Source organism: Limanda limanda, chromosome 13 (genome assembly GCF_963576545.1).
Source record: "Limanda limanda chromosome 13, fLimLim1.1, whole genome shotgun sequence".
NCBI classification, from domain to species: Eukaryota; Metazoa; Chordata; class Actinopteri; order Pleuronectiformes; family Pleuronectidae; genus Limanda; species Limanda limanda.
This window is the reverse complement of record NC_083648.1, coordinates 15,271,960-15,287,483: the sequence shown is the minus strand read 5'-3', so window position 1 is coordinate 15,287,483 and position 15,524 is coordinate 15,271,960. Positions and strand designations below refer to the sequence as shown.

The following is a 15,524-nucleotide window of genomic DNA, read 5'->3' as shown; positions in this document are numbered from 1 at the left end:
TTGAATTAACTTGTTTGTACTTCTTTCCCAGTTTTACAACAAATAATGGTGCCTTTTCTTCACAATAGCCCCTTTTTGTCAAAGTCATGTAAGTCAGCCTTATAACTTTTTAGATTTGCAGAGGGTGGAGACATCTAAGCTATTTACATTGGCAACTTTGGAAGGAATACTGTAATTCCCATTAACAGTGCAGGTTTCCTGTGTCCTGTTGAAGGAGAGGAATACATATGCAAACAACGACTTTTGTATATTACATTTGAAATGAATGTATATCACTCTGTAGACATCGACTTTTACATTTACTTCTTGTTCATTGTCAAAAAATACATAATCTGTTATATTCAGTGTTGTAAAACAATAAAAAATCTAATCTTTTACTTTTGAGGGGCTGTTTGTAAAGTGATATAAAATACATAAATTGTCAATAAAGACAAAGACAAAGTCCTAATGAAGACAACATTTGTCGTGGTAACATCAGTCCTACCCCCTCCACTCCACTCAAATTACTTTCACATTATCAAGTGTGTTAAATCAGTAGAATACCATTTTGAAAATGCACATTATCAACAGAAACTTTAAAGTTTGTTTTAGCACTTTATTTCGACTGTCCGAAAAATCATGAAATAAAATGATAAAACACTTGAAATACATTTGGCCAGTTCCACAGAGGTAAACGATCCCATGCCTTTTTTCCCCGCTTTGCTCAACTTGTGTCTTGGCGAGGATCTAATAAATAAGTGGGTTTGTGAGGTTTAAAAATGTGTCCACTGTGGAGCTGTAAGGATCTTCACCTTGTCCAAAAACATCAAACACACTGGATCACGCTCTGATAAAATCAAGGTCTAAAAGAAAAATATATGTTCAGTAGTTTGCCCAAATTCACATTCTCAACATCAGGCAGATTTTTTTTGTGCAAAATGGAGAAAAAAAAAAGGTGCTATTAAATAAGAATCTGATGCATACACTCAGCTTCCCTTTCGCAAGGTTTTAGTTTGATCCGATAGCTGTACAGTTGCTGACCATTCAAAATGAATTCTCTATCTGCATATCTATGATCCACCACAGGCAATGTTTAAAAAAAAACAAAAAAACATTTTGTCTATATAAAATGTGTTCCAGCTTTGTGGTGAAGCCATTTCTCCATCAAACAGCAGTCCACTCTGGTTCAAACTCTGCCCCAAGTTCTGGTCACAATCTCACTTTCATTATTAGCAATATTACTGTTCACAGCCTTTCTGGATCCTCTTTTAACACTTTCCAGTTCCACACTTGGTAACAATAGCAGCAAGAATCAGCGTCCGTTCAGGGCGGTTTGAGGAATGATGACTCATAGTCTGCCCCACATTCAGAGTTCCCCTCGACTGATATTGTCCCCTGGAATTGGGACAAATAACCGTCCTGGTCTCAGCTGGAGAGAAGAGCTGTGTTGTCTCAGTTGGGTGCAAGGTTTCTCAGATGTGAGGTGGTTCAAATCTATGAGTTGCTGGCAGCGTTCTCATTGTTAGGTGAACTCGAGGAGGACGAGGAGGACGAAGAAGCGTTGGGAGAGAAGTTAATTTCTGATAACCCTGGTGGGTCGGTGGCTGTGTTCTGTCCGCTAAGACTCTTCCTGCACACAGGACACGTGTCGTGCTGTGGGAAAGACAAAGAGTCCTTAGGCTGTTCACCATCAACATATCCACAAATTCAGATGACTGTTCTGGATGTTCAACAGTATCCACATGAGTAACAGATGTAGCACAGCTGTTAGGGATGTCCCGATCAGTTTTTTTGCCTCCAATTTGAATTATACAATATCCAATGTATTCAAATACCAAGTAAAAATCTAATATTTTTATTTTCTAACGTCGCTAAACTGCACACTTTTTGCAAAAGCTAAGGAAACTACTCCAATTCACATGTGATTGACAGCTAAAAGATAGACTGCATTGTAATTCTTCTCTAAGATCAGCATTTCATAAAGCTCTAGTGACAGCTGTTTCCCGTGGTATAGCAACAACTGTCCAATCAGAGCTTGGATACCATTTCTAGATCTATGTAGTTTTTCAAGTTGTATCAACTTTTAAATTGGCTTATTTTTGGAAATAACACTACACACATGACATCAGCCCCATTTTGATAGTAGTTCAGCTAACTTATCGGTCGAGCTCTGCACAAAGAACACATTCAATCTTCTTTACTACTTTCCGATTACTATAGTGTTTTTATAGTGAATCATATAGCAAATAGCACAATGCTGGACAGCTTTTCTTCTTTATCAATAAGAAAACACTCAAGTTTAAATAACAGCAGCACCAAAGGAATGTTTTTGAAATGAAGGCAGAGCTTAGTGGGGTCTTTTACCCAAAGCAATACTGCTGGTGTTTTTGCTCACTTACTGAGGTCTGTGCTTTACTGTTGTGATCAATGTCTGATACTGAGATGGCAGATGTATTTAAGAAATCCCTGACAGATATACATACCTGTTCCAGCCATGGTACTATACAGTCGTTGTGAAACAAGTGATTGCACGGCAGTTGTCTAACACTCTCCTCGACGCTGTAGTCTTCTTTGCACACAGGACACTCTAGACCGGCACCTGCACAAACAGAAATTGACATTACAACATTACTCTGTGTTTGTTTGTGTGTGTGACCTTCAGTCAAATGCATGAGCTGCAAGGAAAATTGTGATCATGCTGATTCTGTTTATTTGAGTTTCGGCAGTGTGAGACTGTGGAATGTTATGTTTAATTCAAGTGGTTGGGACACAGTGTGTTACTGTGGGAGAGCATTGGACAGACACGCAGTGACTCACCCACATGTTCCTCTTTGATGTAGATGGTGGGTAAAGTCTTTATTCTGTCTCTATCTGCAGGAGGAGGACCTGTGTTCTCAAACTGGTTCAGTAACTACAAGTGAAAAAGAGCAGATTCACATTAAAAAGCTTTAAGATATTCTCCTCCAACAATTAGCAAAAACGATATGTCCAGTATATGTCTGATTTGATGGAATCATTCTAAATGTAGTTTGATCCTCCAGCTACAGAGCTACAGTCTGACAAAAAAGTGCTATTTGTTTGGAGCTGACTGTCAACACAGCACTTTCCCTGTATCCCGTATTCTAAAAAAAAAAAAGACTTCCTCGAATGGGTGTGCAGCCTGGTCTCATTATAGCACTATAAAATAAATATCATTGTAATGAATTATTAATTATGATATTATAAATAGAACGGGTCCTGGGGATTGACTGAGGGACACTAGCTGCCTCACTGAGATTCACTTTTATTTCCAGTGTAATGTGAAAAGACAAAGGACCAGTTCTTGTACCTGTGTAATGATAGCATCGATTCCATTGGCGCCCCAGGCATAGTCCATTGGATTGGAGTGTAGCATGCCCCTGCAGAACAAGAAGGTGGTCAGAAAAAGAAAAACAGAAATAAAAAACAGCAAATATTTGTATCTCAGTGACATGTAAAAAATATACAAACATTACACACAGTGGAATGTTTCTTACACTTACCATGGTCCCATTCCAATATTTGGCATGGCTGTTGGTGCTATGATTCCATTGACTAGCTGCTGGATGATTCTGTAGCAGGAAAAAGTGTTTCCAACAAAAAATGTGAAATTTAACGAAGAAATTTCCCTTTTCTAGAATATGTCTGTACATATTAGAAATTGTATGGTTGTAGTAATATATTACTTCTTAACATAGATTGTAACACTACATATTCAATGTTTAGCAGTTATAGAAAAAAATATAGAATACATTCTTAACATTCTAAAATGACAATGGATATATATTTTATGAATGACAGGCAATACATGGTATTCTCATTAATTAAGTATAGTTCTATATTATGACCAGATTTATCTTAACACATCATGTAACTAAAGTCTAAAGCTAGGAATAATATTGTTTTTGTATTGTCTGATATAACACAAGATGCAATTTGTGTCCCACACCAACCTCCTATGCACTCTCAACTGCTGAATATGTCTCACCCCTCTAATGTGGGCACGCCTTCGTTGCGTGTAACCTGTCTTCGAGGAACCTGTCGACCCCGTGGTTGCCGCGCACCGTATCGTTGCCGCGATGCCATTTCCCGTTCCCTCCTGTTTTCTGTCTCTCGGTTGTCCTCTCCGGGTACCCGCGGTGTAAAGTCAAAATTTTCATCAAAAATCCCAAGCGAGAATGGAGGAAACCCAGAGGAAAGTGTGAAAAAGTGTTGGGGATCCAGGTTCTAGTAGAAAAGACAGAGTCAATGTCAAACCATGGTGCAACGTGTAAAATGTTGTAGTAGATGAGAAACTCTTTTGAGTTTCACTGACCTCAAAGGATGGGCGGTTCTGATCACTACTGGAAGATGTGGATGCAGATCTATTTTCAGAACTAAAGGAACAAAGTAGTGAGGAAAGTCAAAAGCTTTTACTCATGTACAGTATCCATTAAAATATCAAATTAATACAAACAATCAGAATAATCGTCCATACCTTCTTTGCTCAGTTAATTCCTCAATGAAGCCAGAGTCACAGCGTGGACAGGTGTAGTCCTGCAGTGAAAATACAAATGTCAATATCTAGTATGTATATGCCATGACATATATATATGCAGTTTTCTGAAAAGTTACGTTAAGCCTAGATAAAACAGATGTATGTTCATCCGTCCTACAATAAAATCCGAATTTAGGACTTCTATAAAGTTAGGTTTAGCATGTGAGACAGCTGTGGATTCCACTTTATTTTAATTTTAGTAAGATTTGATTGGACCAAGCTTTTGAAGGCATTCCATATTGGAGGTATTGGTCTGTTAGGAGAAGTGATTTCAGGACTCTTCTGAACTGTTGGAGATATATTTTAAATATCTTGGACCCTCGGAGGAGTATACTAAACTGAGATTAGGAATAACGGGAATGAGGGGGTCTCAAGTGACGTTGTTTTAATAACGATTACTATAATCTGACCATTATAGACATGGTGAATGCAGGATAATGCATCTCAATAATAGCACCACAGCTTATAAAATAATCGTGAACAGTGTCAGAAAAGTAGAAACGGTTGTATAAATTATTTATACCATACATTCTTTTTGTGTACCCAATATACTGCCAATTGGTTTTGTGATATCTAATAATGGAAAACACATTCTTCTCAGTGTCTCTTTGAAATTCACAGTATGATGGTGATGATGTTGAGCATTGGAGCAAATCAATTACATCCATCACATGTATTGAGACAGCTGGTTATTCTAATGTCAATGTCCCCCCCATCCAGTTAGTATTAAGCACCATCTCCTGACACAGGTGAGTCACTGTAACGTTCAAGAAGCTTCTCGTTAACAGCGGGATCACAGACTGCAGTGGTAGGCAGGAACCATCACAACACTGGGGACATTAAACTGAGACAACGGTGCTTCTCTTTACAATATAACCACTGTCAGCAAACAAGTGAGCCCGGGTTTTTTTTTCATTTGAACTGGCTGGAAGTGACAAAGCCCCTATGAGAACCGACTGGTTCTGATTCCCAGTGAACCGACCCATTCTGCTGGGAGCTAGCTCGCTGCTGTCAAACGCCACCACTACAGCGGTTGTTCTTGGATGTCATGGTTCTCGGATGAGAGTTTTATGAAGCAGATGTCCAATTATACTTTGTTAATACTAGAATGATGCCTCTGCTGCCACGGGATCGTACAGTGAAGCCTCCCTGACAGCTGAATGACTTCCTGTCTCTCTGGACCGTCGGCGCTAACCAGCCTAGCGGATCAGCAGCGGCAGTCGACGCACAAACAAACTCAAATCAAACCGTATCACAAACACATTATCATTTCTACTTCTCGAACCAGGCAGCTGTGAGTCTCGGGTCCTTACCGGCAAACGCGGACTTATCTCTGCCGAGCACCGGTGACAGAAAAAGCGGACGGGCCGAGTGGGAGCTTCAGCCATGTCTGTGCAGAGCAGCGGGACGAAAGTACGGACGGGTGGCAGCGAGGGACAACTGGACGTTCGCACAGTGACGGGCAGGCTCCCGTCGTGGCAGAGGCAGCTCGTAGAGGCACGTTGGGTGTCAACAGAAGCTGCCACAGAACGGCCGCTGCCTCTGATGCCAGGCTGTTCAAAGGCAGCTGTCACAGATGCCACACCGTTTAAAGGCAGTTGCCTTTGTTGCCTCCACACTGCCTGAGAGCAACCAAAGCGGCTTGTGATTCATTCAATGAGATACCTGTTAATAAAAGTTTATTTGATGGTTTGTTTTCTCTCCTGGGGTTGGACTCAAAATGGATCAAGACAAGCTCCACATCTATCAGATACAAATGCAAGATCTTGGTGTCTATAAATAGGTAAGAGCTCAAAGTCTTTATTCCCAGTGTCAGTCTCACTGTGACTGATACTGTGCCTGAGTAAACTGTGATAAACCAAAGTAAAAATGTAGATGTTTGTGCTTGCGTTAAATTCTACATAAGATGGTGAATACCTCCATTATAGTCAAAGCCTTAACAGCTTTTAAGCAGCATCGGTACACACATGACAAAGAAACCTACGAGCTGCCGCTGCCACGACTTGAGCTGGCTGTCTCTCAGCAGCGGTGCGTAACGGGAAGCAGCGAGGGACAATGGGAGCAGACGCAATTGAAACGGAAACGTGCAGCAGTTACACGAAATACTGAGTTCCGGTTGAACATTTCCATCTAAACAAAAGTCTCATATTAAAAAATAACGAAAAGAAAAAGGAATTATTTTATCCAACCAATCACATAGAGATCCTCCCATCCCACAAGATGGAATGACCATCTACAAAATAATGACCATTTAGATTCATCTTAATGTCTATCCATCTATCTTCAGTAATTTCATTTTATTTTGGTGCCTCAGCCTAATGTATTTTACAGTCTGTAACACAGTCGTCTTCGTGTGATGTGTGTAATGTGTATTCGTATTGTCAATGTTCGACTATGTGTTTTGAATAAAATACTACCAATCTATTCAATCAATACACATCATGAGACCTTCACGTATTAATGCTGAGGAAAATGAGTGTCATGGAAATCCTACAGTCTTGTAGATATGATGCTTTTATTCTGGACATACTACGACCGGAAGTGTTGTCTGTGCTATCGTTAGCGTTGCCAGCCTCTAAGTGAGCAAATCGTTAGCATTCTCGGTCTGTGAGCTTGGTTTCGAAGTACATTCTTCATTCTGCCACGGTCATGGAGTCTGGTGATGCAGGTAAACATAGACAACTACAGAGAAACGACACGGCCTAAGAAATACAGCTGCCCTCAGTAAACACGCCATCAACGTCAACTAGCTTATGTAGCCGTTTTGTTGGCGAAACCAGCAAACAGCGTTAGCTAACGTTAGCTGTTGTGTTAGCTAGACTATGCTCTTATTAAAGACAGTTTCCTTTTCAAAAAATGCCCATTCTCCCTGATATCTGCGTCCTGTTATATCGGCATGTGAACACATGACTGTTGTTTATAGCTTTTAAAATTAGTTGATTGTGTTGTTGAGATTCGCTTTCATATTCTAGTCAGTAATGTCTTACAATATAGCAAAGTTATTACAATATATTCTACTGTACATATATACATTCTGGATGTAATTCAAATTACATGGCAATATTTTTAAATCATTTGTTTGTATTTTCCCTTTCATTTTTGTTCAGGCCGAGGAGGATGGAAGTCCAAGACTGTCCAGCCTCAGAAAAGCAAGATGAGCATGAACATTCTCCGTCAAGAGAAGCTAATAGCTCAGAAGAAGAAAGAGATCGAGGCCAGAATGGCAGAACAAGCTAAAATAAACGTGCAGACCACTAGCAAGCCCCTGCCTCCAAGGTAAGGACACATCCATGAGCCCATGAATATGTTAACAATAGATCAGTAGGATTTACGTTATTCTTAAATAATAACATTGGAGGTACTGCTAGATGGTTTTGTAATGATAGGGTTGTAATGCATGATGCATCTTTGGCATTTGTATTGTTTCCCATTAATATTGGCCTGAATATTTTTTTATTTCTGATCCCAGTATTTCTCCCAGTTTACAAGGACCCTCCTCAAACAAGTTTAATAATGATGGAAGCTTCTTGCAACAGTTCATGAAGATGCAGAAGGACAAACCAAACAATGGGCCTGGTCAGTATCATATTATTTTAGCTGTTTTATAAATGGTCATTATGCTTATTTGTGCCACAAAGTCTAAGGACGCCTGCTGCAATATTCATGCACAAACTGCTTTGGGCGTGGTTCTGATCTGGTTTGCATTTATGCCTTAAATGTAATTAGCTTTAGTTATCATATATCATTAATATCACCTCAAAGAAAATACTTTGACCCCTCCCACTTTTGTCAGACTAGAACTTATTTTTTTTACTGTTGTCTGAGTTCATTTTTTACTTCTATTTCAGTAAAACTTCCTTAAAGTAAATACTCTTTCCACTCTACTCTTTTTTGTTGATTACTGTGATGGTGAACAGGATTCACAGGAATTGTTCTGGCTGGGACCTTATTATTTTTATGTTTTTGTGAAAGACGGATAAAGAGGTCCTTGTCCTTGTTAATTGTGTGGTAGAGGGTCTTATGGAATTTACGGAGACACTGTCTCCTCTCCTTGAGACGTAGTGCAGCTGTCTATCGTGTTTGGGGGAGTACAGGAGCCATGGCCAAGGTCAAAGGACAGGGCTACTTCCCTCCCAAGACACCACAGATATGACACTGCATAGTCAGGTATTACTGTCTCCAGAACTAGAAAATACATTTACTTGTTTAGGAACTTGCAAACCAATAGACTAAATGATCTTTAGGGCTTTAAAGTGCGACCACAAGAGATCAGACTTAAGAATATGAGAGGACTTCATGCACAGTTGTTGTATTGATGAATTCTGAATTTCTCCTTGGCCAAGCTTCAATAAATATTTCTGCATAAGACATCAGAAGACTCCTGAACACTTTCTTACTAATGAGTGGACCATTGTTTAGCAGAATTTAAACAACAGATTGCCTAAGCAAAGCAGATAAGAAAACCATCACAGGGCCATGGACATGCCTTATCTTACTTTGGTTGATCATCCTCTAAATGTTCTGATAGAGGAAGATCTCTTATCAATAGCAGCAGAAATAATAATAGCTTTTTACTTGCTGGTAAAGCCTACTACTTGATTTTATATGTGTCCTCTTTACTCTTTCTAGGTTCCACCACTGATACCAAATCTCCCTCTGAAAAAAAGAGCATTCTTGTTGGCAAGCGGCCGGGCCTTGGAGTCAGTAGCATGCTCAGTCAATTCAAGAACTACTCGCAGTCCAAGAAGACTCCCGTTCTCAGCCAGAGGTCGAGCGTGTTTTGCTCTCCAGATGATGAAGATGAGGATGAAGATGATGATTACTCCAAATTCTTAGGGATGAGAGGTAATTCAAGGCCTATGTTTTTGAGAGTTTTTCCGGAAAACTTGGTGGCGCAGACTTTTCAGTGCACCTTTTGCATACTCCACTGGTACAGTTGCCTTGTGACTGGCATTTTGTCATAGATGCCCTTACAGCAAATATACTCATAGCCTGCTTAAAGTCTCTCCCCCAGAGGATTCAGACACCAGACTCATTATCGACAAGATGGCCTCGTTCGTGGCAGAGGGGGGATCTGAGCTGGAGAGGAAGGCCAAGGAGGATTATAAAGACAATCCGGTTTTCTCGTAAGTTTGATAGACCATATCTGAATTTATTTTACTCATACTGTATTTTACGAGTTAGTTTTTTAACTGCTATAATTGCCTTTCAGATTTTTGTATGATAGAAGCACTTTGGAGTATCTTTACTACAAAAAAAGAGTTGCAGAATTGAGGAAGGATTCAATAAGATCTGATAATTCCTTGGATAATGGTAAGTTACCTTCTGTTACCCTCTGTCTTTTCTCTCACACCATCAGAAATGAAAAATGTACTGTCATCAGAAAAGGACAGAATATTGTCAGTAAAGTTTCCAGTTCACACAGTATGATCTTGCTATTTTATTATCGGTAGACATTATGATGATTACTTTTCTAATAGTCATTCTAAAAACATTTATTTAATTTGTATACATTCATGTTCAAGTCTGTGAACTTAATTCCAAACCCTTCACTCACAGATATATAACTTTAATGAGTTATGATAGTCCAGGGAAGGTGACCTAGACAGGAGCAACCTGACACTCTTCAATTCTCTACAGCAGCCTATATGTGTATAGTAAACAGTGTTTCAACTCCATGCATTTAGCAGTGCCTGTGTTACGGAATAATGACCGCAGCTGCTAAGATGACTTTTTTTCATAAGAACAATCAGAACAAGCACTGAGTACGCCTGTCGCAATCATTTCTATATCGACTGATCGTACGATATACAAATATGAACGTGATTACTTGGCTGCCATCGATACATTTTGCATTCTGTTTATATGCTCGTTTATTTACATAAGAATGTAATTTAGCGAGTTGTTGATAAATGGTGACCACTTATTCAAATGTATAAAAACAAGAGAAAAAAAACTGAATTGCCTCTACTATACTGCTCCAAGTGTTCGTAACCTCGACATTCAAATTCGATTTGATGTTTTAAGTTCTAAAACTGCAGAGTACTACACGCTCAGTATATCAGTATAGCCATAGTGTATGTGGTGGAGCCTCTCTGGGCTTCATTTGTTCATTTACTACAGTAAAATCCTCACATCCATACAGTCCCCCATTCACCACCCCTGTCCCCTTGCTCCTCCTTCCTCTTCTTATCCCCTATTGGCTCTAGACTGGTGGTGTATGAGGGCCAGTTGAGTACGATACAGTAGTAGAGTGTGAATTGAGTCCCAGTACTGATAGGCTGCTTAAAGTCTCCCCCCCAGTGGACGCGGAAACCCAGCAAGTGGCTGAGAAGCTGGCCAGATTTGTGGCGGAGGGTGGCCCCGATGTGGAAGCCATTGCTGCAGAGCGCAACCGAAACAACCCCACCTTCAGGTCAGTTACAGTGTATAGGACTATTTCCTAATCATGACCTGCTACATTTGAATGGGAGTTTTTCACCTCACACAATGTCTGCTGTCCTTCTTAAAGCTTTTTATATGATCACCAAAGTCCAGCCTACCACTTCTACAAAGGCAAACTACAGAAGTATCGGGCTGCAGCTTCCCAGAGCCCTTTACCTCCTTCAGGGGACTCAACGACAGATGTTGGGCGACCAACTGTTCCGTCACAAGGGATCCCCTCGCCGCTAATGAACCCACTTATTCAGGGGCCAGACACCCCACCTGTCAAACGGAAGAGGAAGAGCAGATGGGGGTCTGAAGATGACAAAGTTGATTTTCCCATGCCTCCCATCATTATTCCTCAGGAGATTCATGTTCCAGATCCAACCTTACCCTGTCTCTCTGGTACGTGAAGTTGGGTTGTGTAGATTTTCACAAAATGCACATGTTACTTTATTTACATTTCTGTCCCATTACTATCTGTGACAGTAAATATTTTATGAACATGTACTTTTGTTTCTGTGTTTCCAGCTCAGGAGCTCAGGGGTCTTGGTTATAAGAAGGGGAAGCCCCTTGGTCTGGTTGGAGTGACAGAACTATCTGAGGACCAGAAGAAACAACTCATAGAACAACAAGATGTAGGAAAATGCAAACTGATATTATTTTATTCCATGATACTTGAACTATCTATGACTCTGCCCACCTTTTCTCTCTTTCACTTTAATGACTCTGATCAGCCACACCTTAATGTCTGGATTACTTCCTGTAATCTTTCTATCAATATTCCTCACTGTATATACAACGTGTTCTCACACACTCTGCAGATGCAAGAGATGTATGAGCTGATCATGAAGCATAAGCGTGCGATGGCAGACATGCAGGTGATGTGGGAGAAGGCCATAAGGGAACACCAACATGAATATGACAGTGATGAAGAAGTGGACAATCAGGCAGGGACCTGGGAACATCGTCTACGACAGATGGAAATGGAGAAGACGCGCGGTAAGATTCACCTTCAACATGGAGATATATTACAATTAGCATTAACACTTGTGATACCTGATAAAACTCTTTAAGTTTATTAGCTTGACACTTTCATTAAACAACTCCTTGTGTGTACTTTTCCAGAGTGGGCAGAGTCACTGACAGATATGGGTAAAGGGAAACACTTTATCGGGGACTTCCTGCCTCCTGAGGAGCTGGAGAAGTTCATGGAGACCTTCAAGGCACTCAAGGTCAGTTTTCCTCTGAAACCACTTGTTCTCAGGGGTAATAAGGAAGAAATGTTTTTCAACTGGTGAGATCGCCTCTGTCCATTGGCAAGCCAAGGTTTGATTGACAGGAGGAAACTTTAATGTGGGCTATCCCAGCGGTCTTTTTATTATTATTATGTACAGTAGTTTTAGGTAATTTCACTAGGTCTGCAACTACAGAAAGGAAACATTTGAAACTTAAAGCTTTACCATAAAGCTTCCATATATTTTTTAAAAACATGTGTGGTGGCAGTTTAGGACTGGGGTTGGTTTGAAATTTGTATCAACAGGATTTAATCATCCATCCATGCCTCTATTTTGGAGCTGCTTATGCAGGTCAGGGAAACTGGCAGCAGCCAGCAGAGAAACCCAGACGTCCCTTTTTCCCGCAAATTATTTTAGTTCCTCCTCAGGGATTCCCAGGAAGAGACTGTAATTGCCACTTGTTTATCTGAAACTCTGGTCAACTCAATTTGGCACCGTTGTAGAAATCCACACTTTTCCCTTTTAAAGTTGAAGAACAGCACACTATGTAAACAGATTTTTTTTTTTGGGAGTTCATTGCTAGAGTCATGAGAAGGAATTAAACATAATGCACCAACATAAGACACAGGATGTAATTGTTAATCTACTACTAACTAGACTGTCTATTCAGACTCAACTGAATAATAAAAGGAATCTTTAAAGGTGAGAATTATTTTCAAAAAGACGAAACAATTTTTTTTACTATAAAATTAGCTTTGAAAAACATCCCTACTATACTCAAGGAAAAATAGCTAGTTGTATTTAGGCAAATGTCTTTGAAAGATTAAAATGATATTGAACACTGTGAAATTATGCAAGTCTTTAGCGTTTGTGTGGCGTGAATGCAGCTTTACTCATCTTGATTTGCAGGAGGGCCGTGACCCCGACTACTCAGAATACAAAGAGTTTAAGTTGACGGTGGAGAACCTTGGTTTCCGAATGCTCATGAAGATGGGCTGGAAGGAAGGTGATGGCCTCGGCAGTGACGGACAAGGAATCAGGGCTCCCGTCAACAAGTGAGTATCCACCCTCATTCTTCTTACTGTTCCCCATGTTGGATTATTTTTTTATTTCTTCACATGATCAACACAAATGCATACAAATGTTTTAATGTTATGGGTCAAAATTCCTTCATTTTAATTTATCCTTTGTGAGCAGGAAATCCACGAAACTGAAAATGCATCAATATCATGCTGCACATGGCTCTAATAACTGCAGTTAGTCAGGTCTAAATGTTGATGCTGTTACGATGGATATTACCTCATTTCCTTTCCTTTCATAGATGGTCCAGTGTATCCCACGCTAAATGAGATAAGAAAGAAAGAACTCACTGAAGCGTATTTCTTTAGTATTCATAGGATTTTTCCAGCTCTTATTCCTGCTGCCTCTCAGATACTTCTGGATCATTTCACTCAACGAGGAACCTTCCCTAACAAAAAGAGACTGCGGACCCATAAACTGAAGCAGCTAAATGGAAGCCAGCCATTTTCCATTGTATTATTTGTCCTGTGATTTTCAGGCTGTAGCATGTCATGACTGGCTTTATCTAGATAGACTGACACTAGCACAATAATGTTTTGATAGCTCTTAAATAACCCGACAGACTAGAAGGTGCAAACTAATCTTTTCTTATCTCTCTGTCCCACTCCAGGGGAACTACCGCTATGAACGGAGCAGGTTTCGGGGTCGACCGTCCGGCTGAGCTCGGGAAAAATGACGATGAATATGATGCGTATAGAAAGAGGATGATGCTTGCATACCGCTTCCGGCCTAACCCACTGGTATTGTCTTATTGTTTTCTGTTTGCTGTGAATTTGTACCAGTTTATTGTTACATTTCAGATGATGTTAGAAAATGTGTAATGGTTTAAAAACTCATCAAGTGTCCCTTGCAAAACTTTGTGAATTTAATCAAGTGTTTTCCTTCTTTTTTCTTTTGCAGAATAACCCACGGAGACCTTATTACTGATGTAGAGGACTGGTCTTGTTCATGCTTGTTCTTGTTCATCACAACAACGTTGGTTTCTTCAGTTGCCACAACTCTTACTCACAATACTTTATGAAATGGAAACCTTTGCACAGAAGAAATGTTGAACTGTGTGAAGGTAATGAGAATAGTAAATTGATAGATGCCTCACATGGGAGGTTTATTTTGGTTTTAAAAAATATGTTTTCTTTAAAATAGTTAACATGTCTTCTCACATTTCAATCAAAAACTGTAACAGCTTTAAATATTTAAAACGTAGTTTCGATGACTTCCGTGATGATTTCATACTTTTGTGCAACTATGTTCTCTTTCAAAGCTTCACTCGATCTTGCATTCCAACTAAACAACACAGTCCTGTATTAGTATACAAACTTATCTATGTTTAATAGCATTAGGTCATTTTCATTACTGTGCTATACATTTTATTTTATGCTGCACTGTTCACAATTAAAAATGGCCATTTGCTGAATTGTGTGGTGAAAGATCTGTTTTATCATTTAGCATGCGGCAAACCAACTGCACTCACCTGTTCATTGTGAAACTAGATAGCTCTCAGAAGAGCACATAACTCTACCAAGGACAACAGTCCCCTTACATTTAGTCAAGCTGCACTAAATTTCATGTACTAACAGATATTAGTCCCCTAAATATCTTTTTTTTTAGTCTCTAGGAAATTGGTGAAAACATAAAAAGACATTCTCATCTAGCAATGTTAAAGTAAAAAATCCTTGATCCACCCGCTGATTCTTATCCACACCACAATGTATTGTAGGGTTCTTTCCTGACTCATATTACATCCTTCATTTAGTATATTACCCAACTGTACGAAGTGCAGATATTCCTCCGATGCCATGTGTTCATTTGTGTGTGTCTCATGGCGCAGAGCTGACCTGGCTCAAGCAGCCAGCGGTGAAGAGGGTGACAGGTCAGTGAAATCAGACCTTCACTTTGCCATTCCCGAGGGTAATTTACATGGGATAAATATAACTCCAAAATCCCAACTAAGCAGGAGCCTCTCTGGTGTTGGCCGCAGCATCAGTCGAGAGGCGACTCCAGCCTCAGCCGCTGGTAGACCGAGACGCCACTTGTTTGGTGGTATGCTGAAGTTCACAGTATTTATTAATCCTGTGGTCCATATAATGTAGGCAAATAGTGAAAAATATGGGAAGCACCAAGAGATGTCTTGGCTTGTTTATGCTGAGCTTAAGCAGAAATATAAATATAATCAATTAAGTATTTAACAGCATGAAGAAAGGTGTAAAGCTTATGGTTTGAGAAGCTGGGACAAGGGAATTCTTTGTTTT

At 39.9% G+C, this 15,524-nt stretch overlaps 2 protein-coding genes across 2 annotated transcripts; one reads left to right on the top strand and one right to left on the bottom strand.

Annotated features, from left to right (window-relative positions):
* Window positions 1-581: 581 nt before the first annotated feature.
* LOC133017896 (E3 ubiquitin-protein ligase RNF126-like) lies at window positions 582-5,952 on the bottom strand. Its single transcript, XM_061084141.1, has 9 exons — window positions 5,848-5,952; window positions 4,475-4,533; window positions 4,313-4,373; window positions 3,986-4,224; window positions 3,501-3,569; window positions 3,308-3,377; window positions 2,797-2,890; window positions 2,463-2,578; window positions 582-1,632 (listed from the first exon to the last, which is right to left on the bottom strand). Exons 1-9 carry the CDS (start codon window positions 5,920-5,922, stop codon window positions 1,474-1,476), a joined length of 942 nt encoding a protein of 313 aa, XP_060940124.1. The 5' UTR covers window positions 5,923-5,952; the 3' UTR covers window positions 582-1,473.
* Window positions 5,953-7,104: 1,152 nt separating this feature from the next.
* sugp1 (SURP and G patch domain containing 1) lies at window positions 7,105-14,689 on the top strand. The gene is made up of 14 exons (XM_061084482.1): window positions 7,105-7,202; window positions 7,642-7,810; window positions 8,004-8,110; window positions 9,164-9,379; window positions 9,537-9,660; window positions 9,747-9,847; window positions 10,826-10,949; window positions 11,046-11,362; window positions 11,489-11,595; window positions 11,782-11,959; window positions 12,086-12,192; window positions 13,105-13,250; window positions 13,886-14,015; window positions 14,176-14,689. Exons 1-14 carry the CDS (start codon window positions 7,184-7,186, stop codon window positions 14,200-14,202), a joined length of 1,872 nt encoding a protein of 623 aa, XP_060940465.1. The 5' UTR covers window positions 7,105-7,183; the 3' UTR covers window positions 14,203-14,689.
* Window positions 14,690-15,524: the final 835 nt, after the last annotated feature.